Source organism: Penaeus chinensis, chromosome 14 (assembly GCF_019202785.1).
Source record: "Penaeus chinensis breed Huanghai No. 1 chromosome 14, ASM1920278v2, whole genome shotgun sequence".
NCBI classification, from domain to species: Eukaryota; Metazoa; Arthropoda; class Malacostraca; order Decapoda; family Penaeidae; genus Penaeus; species Penaeus chinensis.
This window is the reverse complement of record NC_061832.1, coordinates 14,162,280-14,179,317: the sequence shown is the minus strand read 5'-3', so window position 1 is coordinate 14,179,317 and position 17,038 is coordinate 14,162,280. Positions and strand designations below refer to the sequence as shown.

Here is a 17,038-nt window from a genome sequence, read left to right as displayed (position 1 = left end):
AATGACTCATTCACTGTTCGTATTAACTTTTGCCTCAGTTCTAACTTGGCCGTGGGCTGAAAGAGCGTACATGAAGGCAACACAGCTACCGCCCTGCCCTGCATTGCAATGATCGTTTCCCTCCCGGTCTCCCAACTGTAGATGTCATTGACAAATTACGTCATGCCAGCGTGAGGAAGAGAGGGCTGAGCGACAGCTGCTCTGCCTCAGAGCAGTTTGTTCTTACCTATGGGCACCAACATAGGCAATTATCGGAATTATTTCCTCATACGATGTTCGTACTCTAACATCCCTCTCGACTGCAGTGCGCTAAGAGAGTCGCAATCCATTTCAGTGGATTGGCTCCTAAGCTCCTGAAAGCACTTGTGCATATATATATATATATATATATATATATATATATATATATATATGTGTGTGTGTGTGTGTGTGTGTGTGTGTGTGTGTGTGTGTGTGTGTGTGTGTGTGTGTGTGTGTGTGTGTGTATGTATGTATGTATGTGTGTGTATATATTTGGGGGAGGGCAGAAATACAATTCTGAGAACTAAGGGTTTAGCTGATGGATGTGTCTCGCATTGTCTCGCAAACAGTCAGTTTCTTGGGAGAAAAAAAATTATACCGAGCGATTTGCACTCCATTGCAAATGGAATCGAATATAATATAGCAAGTGATTTTTTGGATACAGCTCTAGTTATGTGTCTTGGCAAACCGGAGCTGGCCTGTCCCCGAGAAGAATAGTGGATGAAAAGTTCCTTTTTTCTTGCATAACTATATCATCACTCATGTTTGACGAAAACTAGAAACCGTCGTATTTTGCCTGATGCACAACCTGATTTACCAGTCCGCACGTTTCCTGCAAGTCCAGTAATCAACGTCTGAGCAGCAGAATGCCACTGATAGCAGCAAACAGATTTAGGTCTGGAACTTCCAGTTAGTAAGGAATCTTTATACAAGTATGGGTAATACTTATTAAACCATTGTCGTCCATCTTCAGAAGTATGCCATTCTTTCAGGTTACATTGTAAAGTCTTCTTAAGATCAAATGGTACTGCTAACATGTGGTGTTGTGTAAAGGAATTCCATATAACAGTTTATATCCACACACGGGTCTGTAGTTGGTCTCACTTATCAAAATCCCTATTGGAATGCATTCTTTTCCAAATAGCTCTAAAATATTCACAATCAGCTTGCAGATGCAGATGGCGGAAAACCTAATCTGGAGATTTCAGGTATGGTTGCATTCTTAATAATTTTCGAGATGAGGATGATGATAGCCTCCCTCTGCTCCTGTCACTGTGCCCAACGTAAAGACCTAACTGCAATTGGCCAGCAGTAATTTTAGTGAGTGAAGTAATGCTGGAAGTGGAATCTCGTCAGCTCATGGAGCAGCCATTTAGCAGAAGTGAGGGCCAAAATCCATTTGCCTGTGTTAGCAATTAATATGGAAGGAATGCAGAGGACCTACTCATGAATGACACTGGGTGTTGTTTCTGTTTTGCTTGTAAGGTAGAAAACTAGGCGACACAAGATGCTGTACAGATCTCTGCCATGAATGTTGGTAGCTCATTTGTAACACCTGTTTTGTCGGTAATGATTCTGCTATCTGTCATCAGAACTGATGATATAGCAGATGGAATTTTTAGTGATCTTACACACCTTGTCCCATTCTCTTACCAAAAGGATCAGGTAGTTAAGTAACTATACATACTGTACCCATCAATCTTTGCCTGCTTTGTACATGCCTAGCTTGGCTTTGGTCCTTGTATGAGAATCAGTGTTACATTATTAGGGTACTGACCAGGAATAATAGAACAATGTCTGCTTCCAAAAACTTTATTTCTATTTTAACATATAGTATGCAATACAAATAGTAAAAAATAAATCTTGTGCATCAAGCTGTCATATACTAGTGATTTTTTCCTGTGCACATTTTGCATCTACACACTACTCTTTTGAAAAGCTGTTCCTACATGATTTTAAGCACCTTTTATATAAAATCAAAATTAAGATTCCATAAATGCTGTGATATTTGCAAAGTGGTATGAAATGAAAAATTAATAAAATCTGATTGTAGCATATTCTGATAGGAATGTTCTGTAACAGATTAATACTGAAATCTGTTGTTTCCAATATCTAAAACAAATAAATGCATACTACAGTAATATTGTATCAGTGTAGTATTAAAATCTAAAATGGAAGTAAGATGAAATAAAAACATAACCTGCACTTTTAAGTACATGAAACTATAAAAATAAATCCTCACAAACAAAATTAAAATACTGATAACAGCTCATACAAAGTAATAAGAAACACTAAAACATAAGTACATAAAAGTACCATCTAAAAATACCACAGAGGAGCATTCTGAGTTTTTAGAAATGTGAAGTAAAGGACACTAAAATGGACAAGAGTAAGCATTCAAATAAAGCCAATTAGATTCAGCATAAACTAAATTTTGTACATCAGTGTCTACACTCACAGACCCTTATTGCAAATTTGTATATTTTCAAGTATTTTACTGACTTGTGGCTAAAGAGAGCTGTGTAACATGAATCTGTAATTACAATGTATTTAACTAGCATTGGCCCAACCATTAAAGCTTTTGGCCAAAAATATCAACTGGATTTTCTTTAAATAAAACAGCAGGAGCAGCTGTAAGTACATTAAGAAAATGTAAATGAGTATGTAATTTTGGACCTTCTGCACATGTTTATTACTGCTTCTCATTACAAGGATGACTCACAGTTGTCGTCTATCTAAACCATAAGCAACTAAAACTGGAGTATGTTTTTTTGAACTGCAAAATAGTCCATGGTGTTTTTTTTTTTTTTTTTTTTTTTTTTAACAAGTATTTCCCAGTCAGGCAAATGAGGTAGAAAAGTTGTGGATGGCAAGACAGCAGATGGTAGTTTTCTAGCAAGTGCAAAAGGAGATAGGCCAGGCGACAATGAAAGCACATAACCACTGATGGGCATTTTGATGGTTGAAGTGGCACCATTGATGCTGATCAATGTTAAAATCAGGCACTACACCAGGAAGCAATTGCATTAATGGACACAGACCAAAAGTGACGCATGCCAGACCAAGATGGATTATATGAGCAATGAAGAACTGTTCAAGGAACCTGGTAATTGTGGGTGGCATCAAGTAGCATACAACTGCCATACCAAGAAGTAAACATTCTACAGTTCACTGACTGCTGAGTGTTCCTGTCACCATGAGCAAGCAGTGAGATGTAGCAACTAAAATTTCCCAATGCCTGGAAGCATTTTTCTATCATCACAATTGTATGCAACTACAATAGAAGAATATTTGTTGCCTGGAGGTGTAACTTGAGAAAAAAAAAACTTTTTAGGGATGGCACTGAACACAGAAAAGATCACTTTGCCAGTGTTGACAGCATTAACCATCACATCTGTCTATTACCTAGCATGTTGCAGTCAATATGGCAGCCAAGCACTATGTGGTAGAAGTGACAGATTACACCAACATTCAAATTAATTAAACAATAATGGCCAATAGTTTAAACAAATAAATGTGCCAGACATCAAGGCTTAAACAATAATAAGATAAGCAATAAACTAAGAACGTCAATATTCAAGCTTTATATTTTAGAATTGTGGAGGAAATATTAAAGACTTACAAGGCAAAAAAAAGTTTCATGTATTTTGAAAAAAAAAAAGCAGACTGAAACAGGATTTGCATATTTTAAAGAGCACAGTGGATTATTAACTAGTATTTTATAGACTGAATGTTACAGGTGGATTATAAAGTAATACTGCAGGCAAAATTCAGAAAGTAGTTTCTATACTCTGATCCTGACAGAAAGCTTATTTACTTCTGGAGTATTTTCCTGTTAACTTTTGCACTAAGCAACATAAATCAAGCCCAAGACATTGTGTGAATATCTGGTTAGTTCCATGCAATTTTCATACATCTGAAATCTTTCTTTAAGAAAAGTACAGTACTTTATAGGGAAACTAGTCCAGAAAAAATATCTAGGATAAAATGAAACAAAAAAAATCACTATATAAATTTTTTAACACAAGAGATTACTTTTATCAAGCGAACCTTTAGTGAATGGATGTACAATGATGAATCATTTCCTAAGAGAAGTCTATTTTGTTTAACGACATTTGCTATCATTAACATTGACATTTCAATGTGAATTACATTAAGAGGACAGCATTTTCAGCTGCAGAGATACTACTGGCACCCATTTCAACATTACTGAATATATCACTGCATACATTTATTCACTATACCTGTCATGTACAGGTAATAAAACTGAGAAAATTTGTACTCTCTAACATAAAAAAATAAAAGGTTAAACCATATTCTCTGAAGATTTTAAAAGCCTGTTTCAAAATTCATCTTCATGCATGGAATATCATATTATCATCGTGATTCACTTTTACAATCTGGAAACAAAATAAGAGCTACTTACAAGGAACCAAAACTGTATTCTTACAAAGTATAACTTTAACCTGTGAAACAATATACAAGTAAATGTAAATTACCTCCTAAAGAACAGGAAAGTTCAAAGCTTCACGTGCACACAGGATGGGAAAAGTGTATTTTTTTCTATCTAATTTAATGCACACATATTTCTAATGTGTACAGTTTAAAAACTTTTTTTTTTTTTTAAAGAGTTTTGCCATGTTCTATCAAGTGCATATACACTTATGAAAACAATGGTGGTGTTTCATCCTCTAAGAGATAAGATAGCTAAACCAAACTCCTGAGCTGTTATTGTATTTGCACATTTCTCCAGGTAACATGTTAGTTCTACAGCAATGCACATCATAGTTCCCACAAATGGAGTAAATACTAAAATACAGAAAACATAATACTGTATCTCTTTGAAATAAAAAAGTGCTAAAACTTGTACCCTCAAAACATCTGCAGAATCTTCAGTACTTAAGGTGGTATAGAGAAAGGAAAAAGAAGAGGAAGAAGAAAAAGCACTCCTGATAATCTAGGTTATGGCCAGTCCAATAAAAGTTACTCTTTTGGGGCCTTGTTATTCAAGAACCACATGAGTCCAAAGAGGAGGCCCCCAGGAGAGTTCACTTCCGGCTGACTCAGGTACTGTTGAACTTCCGGTATGGACATTTCCACAACTTCTATCATTTCTCCTTCATCTGCTAATCCTCCTCCTGTGATAAAAAATACAACTGCAGTTAAGCTGTAATTATGTCAACTTTTTTTGCATAAAAGCAACAGCTTTTTTAGCATTTCCAGGGGACCTTATTTATATATATTTTTTCTCTCTTGCATTACTATGACCCTCAAGTTAGTCTATTCAGAGCAAATCTAGGGAGATTACAGTAGTCAAAATATCATGAGCATAAACAGTATTTCAAACCACTAGACTTTACTATCAGGGCAAATTATAATATTTAGCATATATTCTTATGAAATCCAAAATAGATTACACATAACATAAAAGATGAAAAATCTTTCCTAGGGCTTATAATATTCTAAGATATCAAGTACATTCATCCAGCTATATAAACAACAACAACAAAACTTGAATTCAATTCACCAGGAACATTTACCTAAATATTTATCTAAATATTTATTCTATAATTAATTCAGTGATAAAAGTCAGCACTTAAGTATGTGAAGTTACAACAAAGACACACAAAATAACTCTGATAAATAGTTTTAGTGAAAAACAGTGTCTCAAAACACAGAGCTCCTTTCATGAAGACTCACCTTGTGATACCTTCATCTCGTCTGTTACTTCCACATAGAACACTGTCTGCTGATCACCTGATACTCCCACGCCCGATCTGAATCCAACAAGTAGTAAAAAATTAGATGAAATTTATATAACAAATGTTAAAGACAAAACAAACTAGGTATGTTTTGAAGTCAAATTATTTTCAATGCATCAAGTTTAGCATTTTATCATTATTAATAAATGTTTTGTAATGAAAATGTAATGATAATTTTTTTTCTGCACATTTCAAAAATCCAATACATAAAAAAGGGATAAAATACAGCACTTGACACTATACTAAAAACACACCTGTATTTCAACACTTTCTCAAAGCTTTCCAGTGGTGCCTCATATCCACACTCTTCCAATACTTCTTCCTTTGCAGTTAGTGCTAAATCTTTAGTTTTATCAACAATACCAGCACAGAGCTCTATGGTCAATCCTGCTGACCCTGGGTATTTGTTTGTGTCCGTGCTCCCCAGTTTCCGCTCCTCCCGGGGTATTCCACCATAATACACAGCTGTTGAAGGATACAGTAATTGTTATTAAGTATATCAAATGAAATGTTATAAAGAATAGCACAATGCTGCAATATGGATCTCTTCTGTCGATTCCTAAATCAGCTATACTTTTAGTTATATGCCAAATGTTTGAGAAGAGGACTCTGCTCTGTAATTCAAACTCCTTTTTGAGAAAATAAACTAGTAGAATACGAGTTCTATGTGCCATTAATATTTCACAGGGATCCATATCAAGTACAACTATTCTTTAGAAATTAGTGAGAGCACTTTCACAATTGCTGAGGTATAAAAAAGGAGAAATCAAATAATTTTGTAAAATTACATTTCAAAATTCAAAATATTCAGACACTGCATGAAACAACAACAACATAATAACAATATAGTAGACAGAAATTATAACAAAACATAGATATATTATTTTTAAGGGGCCCTATGGCTGTTAATCTAGCCCTAATAGTAACTGTAGGGAGTGTTCATTTCACTGTTGTAATATTACTGATGTATGCATGCTGTATATTTTTCCTCTACTGCAAAACCACAAAATCCCAACAAATAATAAGTATTAATATGAACATATTATCGATGCAATAAAATCATAAATACTGTAGAACTTTCCTATTGCAATGAACTCCTAATTAAACACATTTGTATAGGCTCAGGAAACTTTTGCATTTTCTTAAATCAAATTCTCTTAAATCAAATAATATTCTGCCCTCTTACCTGGTCTGAACTGCTTTACAAGAATAAGTTTCTTTCTATCTGTGTTGAAGATAATAATGGAAACACTCTCATGAAGACTGACTAGATCCCAGATTTTCTCGATATTATTCTGAAAAATAAAGATGATATTTCTAAAATTTGCAAAACACAAAGGATGAGTCCTAACAGAACTCTGTAATATTATTAAGAAGATAGAAATACAAATTCAGTTCTTCAACCTAAGCAAAAGAACTTTTGGTGCTGTGTGTGTGTGTGTGTGTGTGTGTGTGTGTGTGTGTGTGTGTGTGTGTGTGTGTGTGTGTGTGTGTGTGTGTGTGTGTGTGTGTATGTGTATATGTATATATATATATAAATATAAATATACATACATACATACATACATACATATATATATATATATATATATATATATATATATATATATATATATATATATATATATATATAATGCTGAAACAGTTGATGTAAGTACTTAAGGACAACAAAATTTCAGGTTAAGTTAGCCTTGAATGATTACGTTCTCAGCACATATCCCTGTGACAGAGTTGATTCGGTGTCCCTATTTATAAACAAAAAAAAACAAAAAAATGACAAAGGTCTCCGTCTTCACATTATTTGACTGTACATTCATAAGAACTACTTTAAACTGAATTAACTACATTAAATTTTTTGTCTTAAAAAATATATATAAATCAAGGTATCTCACTTGTTTGTAATGCATTCGATAAGGCTTCACAAACTGCGACGAAGTCAGGGGCTCTACAGTGACGTCTTTTATGTCTTCCATCTCCTAAAATTGTTTCCTCTGAAGCACTAGGTCGAGACTCAGCTGATTCCGGGCGCAGGAGACACGAACAAGTGAGAACAAGAATAAACAAGAGCGCGTTCGAAGGTGAATTGAAATGGAGTTTGTAGTTGGACGATGCTGTGTATACATACATATATGTATATATGTTTATATGGATATGTGTATATATTTGTGTGTGTATATATACATATAATCAATATGGTGGTGATGATATGATGAATATTATCATTATTGTTATTATTATCATCGTTATTATCATTATCGTTACTATTATGATCATTAGTATCATTATCATTATTGTTATCATTATCATTATCATTATTATTATCATTATCTATTATTATTATTAATATTATTATTATTATTAATATTATTGCCATTAGTACTGTTAATATTGTTTTTATTATTATTTCTTATCATCATCATTATTATTTTCACTGTTATTATCTATGTTATTATAATTATTATCATTATTGTTATTATCCTCCTCTTCCTCAACATAATCACCATCATTATCATTATTTTTCTTCTTATCATTCTTCTTCTTCTTCTTCTTCTTCTTATTATTATTATTATTATTATTATTATTATTATTATTATCATTTTTATTATTAATATTTTTATTATCATAATTATTATCATCATTACCATTACTAGTGTTGTTATGATTACTGTTATAATTCTTATTAACATTATGATGATAATAATAAGAAGAACAACAATAAAAGTAATAGTAATAATAATAATGATAATAATAATAGTAATAATAATAATAGTAATAATAATAATAATAACAATAATGAAATTTTTTATTATTATAATTGCTGTTGTTATCATTATAATCGTTATCCTTGTAACTATTATTATAGTTATTATTATTATTATCATTATTATTAGTATTATCATTATTATCATTATTATTATTATTGTTATCATTATCACTATTATTTTTTTATAATTGCTATTTTATTATTATTATTATTATTATTATTATTATTATTATTCATTTTATTATTATTGGTATTATCATTATCATTATTATTATCATTATTATCATCATTATTATTATTTTCTTTTGTCATTATTATTGTTATATTGTTATTATCCATATTATCATTATAACTATTATTATTATTGTTGTTATTATCATTATTATTATCATCATCATTACTATTATTATTATTATTATTATTATTATTGTTGTTATTATAATTACCATTATTTTTACTACTGTTGTTGTTGTTAGTATTAATATTATAGTTATTATTATTAATGTTATCATTTTTTTATTATTATCATTGCTGTTATTGTTACTGTCATTATTATTATTATCATTATTATCATCACTATTATTAATATTATTATTATTACTATTATTATTATTATTATTATTATTATTATTATTATTATTATTATTATTATTATTATTATTATTATTATTATTATTATTATCATTATTATTATTATTATTATCATTATTATCATTATCATCATTATTGTTATTATTATTATCATTATTATCATTACTATTACTATTGTTATTATTATTTTTATCCTCTGAATAATCATTATTATCATCATTATTACCTTCATCATTTTCATTGATACGTTTAACATTCTCTTCAGTACTCTCTTAATTATAATCAAAATGTTATGCATTTCTATCATTGCTGTTTTCAGTATTACTACTGTTATCCTTAGTCTGTGTTTGTTTTATTATATGTTTTTTTTTTCAACATAAAATACCACACATATAGTATGTGGTGTTTACGAATATTTATATATCAATTCTATTTTTTGCGTATTTAAAATTTCCCGCGCAAAAAAAGACACGGAAGCTGCTCGTCATTTGTTTATTGTTTACATCATCAGCCAATCAGAAATGACCAACGTATGCCGCTGGATCTCTTTGGAAACTCGTAAGGCCTTTGCTGATTGGTTAAGATTACCGAGTATCTCGATTTTCATTGGTTGATAATCAAGAGCAGGTTAAAATAAGGGAAGAAGTCGGAGTTTCCGAATACACTGACAGCACGGCTTTTGGGGGAAGAAGACAGCATTCTCACGGCGGTCGGTTTTGCACGAAATATTTAGTGTACATATTATAAAAGGTAAATATACATATTTATGTGCACTGTTGTTAGTATGTGACGTATGATGTTGTCACCGAGCTTCGCTGTCTTGTGTTATAAGAGTTAAAAGGGAGATTTGAAATGTAAAAATCTTTTCAGATGTTATGAACTTCATGGCAATTTATATCGCTGATTATACCTGAATATTTTATTGCTAGAGAAAACTAGCACATTATCAAACAACAATTTGATAAATCATGGTTAACTATTTAAGTTTAACTTGCTAATACTAGCAGTTTACAACAGGCGAGTGTCGGGGCAAAGGAACTTGATGTTGTCCTATGGGCAGAGGTAAATTTTTTGAATGCCTTTGCATAACCGATTGAGACGATTTTGATATCGATGGGTTCCTCTCACTCTACTATTGAAGCATATCGAAATTAGTTATTTGTTACCGAGAGCGACACACCCTCCAGATTTCCAAAGCCAGCCAGATTTGGGCATTATACGAAGCCAAAAATCCAAACATAGCCATTCCTACCTCCAGTTTATTCCCTAGACAGGCAGGCAAGCCCCCCTGACCCCCCTTCATTAGCACTTTGTACCAACTCTTAGGAAACAGACATAAAGAACTTCGGATGTGTCAGGATGTAGTGGACTTAGTCTCGTAGTAGTGATATTTAGTGGATATTTACGTCGATACGTGGTAAATTTGAGGCTACAGTAGCTGTACCTTTTTATATGTGACTCTGTTTCCTATGCTCTATAAGATGGCATTGTCCATATCCCTCTATCTGTGTCGCTCTTGGTAATGTGAACCTGAAATTATTCCACATAAACCCTCCATTAGCGACAATTATGTCCCCTACAGTAGGGGAAGGGCATGAAAGGTACCAGAGAAATTGCAGGGTAAAATAAGAATAACATACACAGAATCAGTCACTATAGTGTCTAATGCAGGGAGTGGGTAATGTTACAGGGAGGCATGCGCAGAGATAGAGGGATATGGATACTGTGATCTTATAGAGCATAAGAAATAGTAATAAACAACACAGATACAGTTGCTTTGGCCTCATATTTACAGCAAATGATGAAAATATCCTCTGCTATTGCCTGCCAACCCTCACAATAGAAGACCAAGAATCTTCCACATACGAAAGGCAGGGTAGAGTATACACCGACATGCAAGAGCATCCCATGCCGAATCTGTCTGATGCTCTGTCTTGCCATACATATGTGGTGAATTCTCTGTTCTCTATAGTAGGTTTGGGGGGGCAGCAGTCCCCATAGGTGGGACTGCTGCTTTTGGCTATATATTGACCAATTCTCTGTATATTATTAAATTTTACCCCGTGTTTTCCCAGGTACCATGCATGCCCTCTCCTAGTATTGGGGCCAGGATTGTGGTTACAGGGGGGTTTCCGTAACAAAATGTTATATGAAGGTATTCAAAAAAATTATCAGGGCAGATAGAGTTTAGTAATGCTATGGTTTGAATGGTTTTGTTTATCATTCTGAAATTATCACATCACCAATAGTAATTGCAGGGCTGAAAATCAAGTGATTTATTATCAAATCTGTGTTGGGAACTGGCTGACAAATTTGGAAGCACAGCATGGGGCAACTTTGGTTTAGATTCACAAGGTATTATTTTGTGATGTTGATCTCAGTTAATCTATACCCTATGGACACACTAAGTTAGGGCAAATTCAAGATGATATTCTTGTAGAGGACAAATTGTTACAATTATTAAAACAAAAATTTATCGACATATATGATCAGTAATGCCACAAATTAAGGAAAAATAAATAGTGGAAAGCCTCATTCCACTTGGTTCTTCCTAGCTCTATCTTGTGTGCATACACAGCCTCCCATCAACTCTCCTGACAGGCAGTTGGTTAAGCCCAGTCATGGCGAATTATATTGGTGAAGATTTTGTGACATGGAGTTGGGGACTTAGTCTGTAGCAAGTGCATCCATACTGTAAAGAATTGCCATCATATCTACTACTAATAAAACCTTCTCATTGAATTTGGTCAGTCGACAACTTGTCTGGACATTTGGATGGGGTTCTGAACAGTTTTTCTTGCTACTTTGCTTGTTCTCCAAGTAAGATGAGCAGTTCCAGTGGTAGCGTAACATTACCCCAGCATATCATACTTAGCCAAATTAGCTCTTTGTACTATATTAAGATCTGTTGATATTTAAATTGATTGATATACCTAAATAATTCCATAAGCTTGCCAGTAGACATATTCTTTGTGGCATGATGGGTATGCATTTGCAAAGTGTCTCAGCCTCAGTCAGGAGCAATGGGAGATGGCACTGAGTGAGAGGGTGAAGTTGGGGTGTTTGGGTGTTTAAGATGTTGTGTTTAGGATTGGGGTGGCAAGTGTTACAAGTTATAGGTGGTGTTGGCGTGTGTTGAGTGTGGGGTTCCTGGGAGGGGGATGTTGTGTGTAATGGTTGTTCATGTGTTCATTAAGTGTGTCAAAGGAATTAAAAGTTAAATGGGGGGAAAGAGAGAAGGAAAAGGTAGGTGTTAGTAGAGCCACACCTACTGCAAATCCACATAATACTATTGTTAAATAGTCCATTGTATATCTGTGTAAATTATCCAATGCAGCTGAAATAGCAGCAGCCAATGTGCTTGGACTGGTTACAACAGACATCACATTGGATGGCCCTTTGGCCCCATTTTGCTGCTTTTGTGCAAAGCATGCAAGGATACTTTGGTTGGTAAGGGCCAGAGTTAACAGTAACAACAGTGTCTCCACAGAGAAGTGAAGGATGGTGTCTAGCTTGTGGACTTGCATTGTTGTAGTTTGTTTTGAAGCATTATGTAGCAGCAAGGATAGAGGTTATGTCAGTACTTGTATATTCATTAGATTTGTGGTAAGGGGGTGTAATTGTTGTTTGCACATGATGCTTTATTGTGTGAAGAGTAAGTGCTAACAGTTCACTTGTTATGATGCAAGAGGAAAGTGTGGCTTTTTGTGGCATTTAAAATGGGACATTCTTGCCTTCTGTGGATGTTTTTGAAATATTTACTATTAAATCATATTCACCATATTGCTTCAGTTAAGGAAAATGTAAGGTAAGAGAAAGGAAGATGTTATGTTAAGCTTTTTCTAGAGAGACACGAGATGAATGAGGTGGCACAAGTCATGAAAATGTGCATTGTAATTTATCTGTTACTATGGATATTAATGATGTATATTAGATTCACTTACGAAAGTAATGGAGCCTATTCCCACTTTATCTGTTTTTGTTGTGCACTATGTACAATAAATAATTCCTTCTGGTTCTAATTAAGATAGATCTGATATGAATAATGTAGAATTTTTGTTGTTTTTGGTTTCCTTTTTCCAGTGTTTGCACATAGATGAGAATAAAAATTGCCATATTTTGACCTGTTAGGAGTCTAAACAATGTTGTGTGTGGACAAGGTGATGTAGAATATAGTTGGAAGGATGAAATACCCTAGGGTATATTTTGTGTGCACCTAACCATTTATCAAGTTGAAATTTCTAAATTTGTCTTCCCATTCCAGAAACCAGCCATGTCTTCAACGTCACTATTGGTGGTTGTCAGAAATTTCTACGATGAGTACATGAAGAAAACTCCCAAGAAATTAAAGATTGTTGATGCCTACCTCTTCTATGTTCTGTTGACTGGGATCATCCAGTTTGTGTATTGCTGTCTAGTGGGAACCTTCCCCTTCAACTCCTTCCTGTCTGGCTTCATCAGTACCGTTGGCTGCTTTGTTTTAGGGGGTAAGTATCTGTGGTTAATTGATGTTGGTTTGTAAAGTTAGTTGGTGGACTTTTCATTTGTTTTACTGTAATAAATTTTTATTATGATTATTATTACTGCTATTGATGTTACTGTTTTTGTTGTTTATAGTTGCATTATTAATGATTTTTAAATTATTATTTACCATATTTTTCCACAGTAAGCTTGAGACTGCAGGCAAACCCTCAGAACAAAATGCAGTTTATTGGCATCTCCCCAGAACGAGGCTTTGCAGATTTCATCTTTGCCCACATTATCCTTCATCTGGTCACTGTTAACTTCATTGGTTAACAAGGGACGATCAAATATTTTGTTGGTTTTCTTTAAAGAATGTGAAATGTTCTAAGATCATGTATACAGGATATAAATGGTCACTAAAGAACCCATGTTATTTTCAAAGCAGCAGATTAATTTACATTCCCATGTGCGTGTGAGGTTTAACGATTGGAATTTGTTCATGAAGTCACCAATAAATTTATAGTTAACGGATCTCTTGTTTTAACCCTTTTTGTCCAATAAGATATCTGGAAAAGAATGGTGAACTAGTGTTTACATAAAAAAATGTTGATGAAATACCTAAAAATACTAAGAAAGGAAAAATCCAAGGGTGATGTCATAAAGAAACAAATATATTAACTGATCTTTGAAATTATTTCTGTGGACAGTAAATAACATCAGAAAACAGGTCGCGACAAATGGAGTGGAGACTGTCCATAGCAGGTGAAGGTCTGGGGGTAGAGTCCCTTGCTAAGGAAACCAGGCAGTTGGTTGGGGGTCTGGGGGCATAGGCCCTGAGTCAGGAGTTTTTGTTAATAGGGTGATCCTTTGGATTTCGATGAGTTGGCTGAAGTAATAGGGACTTAATCTCAGAGGGGTAAAGTCACTTTGTAAACAATTGTCAAATTATTAATAAAACAATGTCATACCTACATTTTCATTTTTTTTTTCATTTTTTTTTTATACAATAACTCAATGAGAATATATTTAAATGTGTATAAATGAAAACTGATGGTGAAGAACATAAATATAATATAATTTGTTTTATCCAACAGTGGTTAGTATTTAGCAGTATGTTTCCTTTTTGATAATATTTGTTACTTTATTCAGTATGTAAAGATAGAGGTGTATATTTTGGGCTATTCATGAATATGAAACCTTTTGTTTCTCTCCCTTTCCCTTTCCTTCTCTCTCCCTCCCTTCATCCCCCCTCTCCCTCCCACTCCCTCCTTCCAGAGATGTATAGTTTGGGCTATTCATGAATATGAAACCTTTCGTTTCTTTCCCTCCCTCTCTCCCTCTCCCTCTCCCTCCATCCCCCCTCTCCCTCTCTCCCTCTCCCTCTCTCCCTCTCCCTCTCTCCCTCTCCCTCCATCCCCCCTCTCCTTCTCTCCCTCTCCCTCCATCCCCCCTCTCCTTCTCTCCCTCTCCCTCCCCCTCTCCTTCTCTCCCTCTCCCTCCCCCTCTCCTTCTCTCCCTCTCCCTCCATCCCCCCTCTCCCTCTCTCTCCCTCCATCCCCCCTCTCCCTCTCTCTCCCTCCATCCCCCCTCTCCCTCTCTCTCCCTCCATCCCCCTCTCCCTCTCTCTCCCTCCATCCCCCCTCTCCCTCTCTCTCCCTCCCTCCCCCCTCTCCCTCTCTCTCCCTCCATCCCCCCTCTCCCTCTCTCTCCCTCCATCCCCCCTCTCCCTCTCTCTCCCTCCATCCCCCCTCTCCCTCTCTCTCCCTCCATCCCCCCTCTCCCTCTCTCTCCCTCCATCCCCCCTCTCGCTCTCTCTCCCTCCATCCCCCCTCTCGCTCTCTCTCCCTCTCTCCCCCCTCTCGCTCTCTCTCCCTCTCTCCCCCCTCTCCTCTCTCCCCCTCTCCCTCTCTCCCCCTCTCCCTCTCCCCTCTCCCTCTCCCTCTCCCTCTCCCTCTCCCTCTCCCTCTCCCTCTCCCTCTCCCTCTCCCTCTCCCTCTCCCTCTCCCTCTCCCTCTCCCTCTCCTCTCCCTCTCCCTCTCCCTCTCCCTCTCCTCTCCCTCTCCCTCTCCCTCTCCTCTCCCTCTCCCTCTCCCCGCGTGACCTATTCAGACAATCTGTCGCTCGTCCGATGTTCGCCCAGATACACGCGGTTCCGGTCGCAGATACACACAGCTGCCGGTCCCGCAGATATGCAATTTTGAAATATTCTCCGAAGAAGGAAAATAAGAACGAAACTTATTGACAGCTTGTTACAGAAAATTAATGTAAATGGGTTAAGTAGGAAAGCGCATGAGAGAAGGAGGGAGGGAGGGAGGGAGAGAGGGAGGGAGAGAAAGCGCGCGCGCTCGTGCACACACACACACACACAGACACCTCCATTTTATATATATAAATGCAACCGTGAGACGACATACCGATCTAGAACAGCAATGGATTCGGGGCCTGGTGTGGGCAGGTGAGCTCATGCGTGCGATCTAGAATACCACCCATTGTTGTACTTCCCAACTTAATGTAAATGCATGTGCGTACTTGCATACATACATACATGTACACGCATACGTATGCACGCACGCGCGCACACGCAGAAACACCAAAACATATATGTACCTCGTTACTTTTCCTCGAAGTGACGTGTTAAATAATTAAGTTACATTTTGATACAAGGAACAATAATTGCACCCAACCACTGTCCATTAGTCACGGGTGGACTTGGATCTGCGCTTTGAAGAGTCGTGATTCATGGCGCCGAAAGAGTCTTTCCCAGAAGGGGTTTCTAGTACCTTCTAACTGGTTACTGTCAGTTCTCGTGTTGTATCGTAGCTTCTTCAGTGGCGTTGGAGTGTTCTGTCCAGGAAGCAGGGTGGACAAGGGTTTTATGGAAGACAAGTCTATGCAGCAGCTCTCCCCTCTTCACGCTGATGTATCCCAAGGGAAGAGCAAGAGCCCATTCAGCTTTGCACCACTGCTGTTGTAGGAATTACCAGACTGAAGTTAAAGCCAACGACGAATTGCCTTAGGGACTCAAATAGTACGTATGATTTCTAAGAACCATTGCCAAAGCGCTCGTATGTGGTGCTTGCAGAGCTTCGCTTGCCACCAAAAGATGTGGTTATATTGAAAAAAAAGGCAGAAAGAGAAAGAGAGAGAAATGTAAAGGGTATTTATGTTCATCATATAGGCATAATTATTTATTTATTACACACATGAGTATACATTTATGTTTATATGCATACATATATGTATATATACATGTATATGTACATGTATATGTATACACACATATATATTATTTATATATATGTAGTCTATATATGTGTACACACGCATCTAGGATATTAAGAAATACTACTATTTTAATAATAACAAATAACTCTTACGTACGATAAAATACCGTTATGTATTGAGTAAACTCAGAACAGTTTTTAACCTATTTAAT

General features: G+C 35.6%; 2 protein-coding genes across 2 annotated transcripts; one reads left to right on the top strand and one right to left on the bottom strand.

The window, feature by feature from the left end:
* Positions 1-1,817: 1,817 nt before the first annotated feature.
* LOC125032478 (uridine diphosphate glucose pyrophosphatase NUDT14-like) lies at positions 1,818-7,874 on the bottom strand. The gene is made up of 5 exons (XM_047623626.1): positions 7,676-7,874; positions 6,970-7,078; positions 6,038-6,248; positions 5,722-5,798; positions 1,818-5,159 (listed from the first exon to the last, which is right to left on the bottom strand). Exons 1-5 carry the CDS (start codon positions 7,754-7,756, stop codon positions 5,005-5,007), a joined length of 633 nt encoding a protein of 210 aa, XP_047479582.1. The 5' UTR covers positions 7,757-7,874; the 3' UTR covers positions 1,818-5,004.
* A 1,857-nt stretch (positions 7,875-9,731) lies between these two features.
* On the top strand, positions 9,732-14,133 carry LOC125032425 (dolichyl-diphosphooligosaccharide--protein glycosyltransferase subunit DAD1-like). Its single transcript, XM_047623547.1, has 3 exons — positions 9,732-9,888; positions 13,403-13,625; positions 13,805-14,133. The coding sequence occupies exons 2-3, from the start codon at positions 13,412-13,414 to the stop codon at positions 13,933-13,935; spliced, it is 345 nt and encodes a 114-aa protein (XP_047479503.1). The 5' UTR covers positions 9,732-9,888; positions 13,403-13,411; the 3' UTR covers positions 13,936-14,133.
* The last annotated feature ends 2,905 nt before the right edge of the window (positions 14,134-17,038 follow it).

What these genes read in the sequence shown, in the direction of transcription:
- LOC125032478 (XM_047623626.1), bottom strand. Translation starts at nt 7,756, where the DNA reads ATGGAAGACATAAAAGACGTCACTGTAGAGCCCCTGACTTCGTCGCAG. An exon ending in TGTAAAGCAGTTCAGACCAG is followed by an intron (nt 6,249 to 6,969) that starts GTAAGAGGGCAG and finishes ATCCTTCAACAG; the next exon opens with CTGTGTATTATGGTGGAATA. An exon ending in GAGAAAGTGTTGAAATACAG is followed by an intron (nt 5,799 to 6,037) that starts GTGTGTTTTTAG and finishes TGTTGGATTCAG; the next exon opens with ATCGGGCGTGGGAGTATCAG.
- LOC125032425 (XM_047623547.1), top strand. Translation starts at nt 13,412, where the DNA reads ATGTCTTCAACGTCACTATTGGTGGTTGTCAGAAATTTCTACGATGAG. An exon ending in TGGCTGCTTTGTTTTAGGGG is followed by an intron (nt 13,626 to 13,804) that starts GTAAGTATCTGT and finishes ATTTTTCCACAG; the next exon opens with TAAGCTTGAGACTGCAGGCA.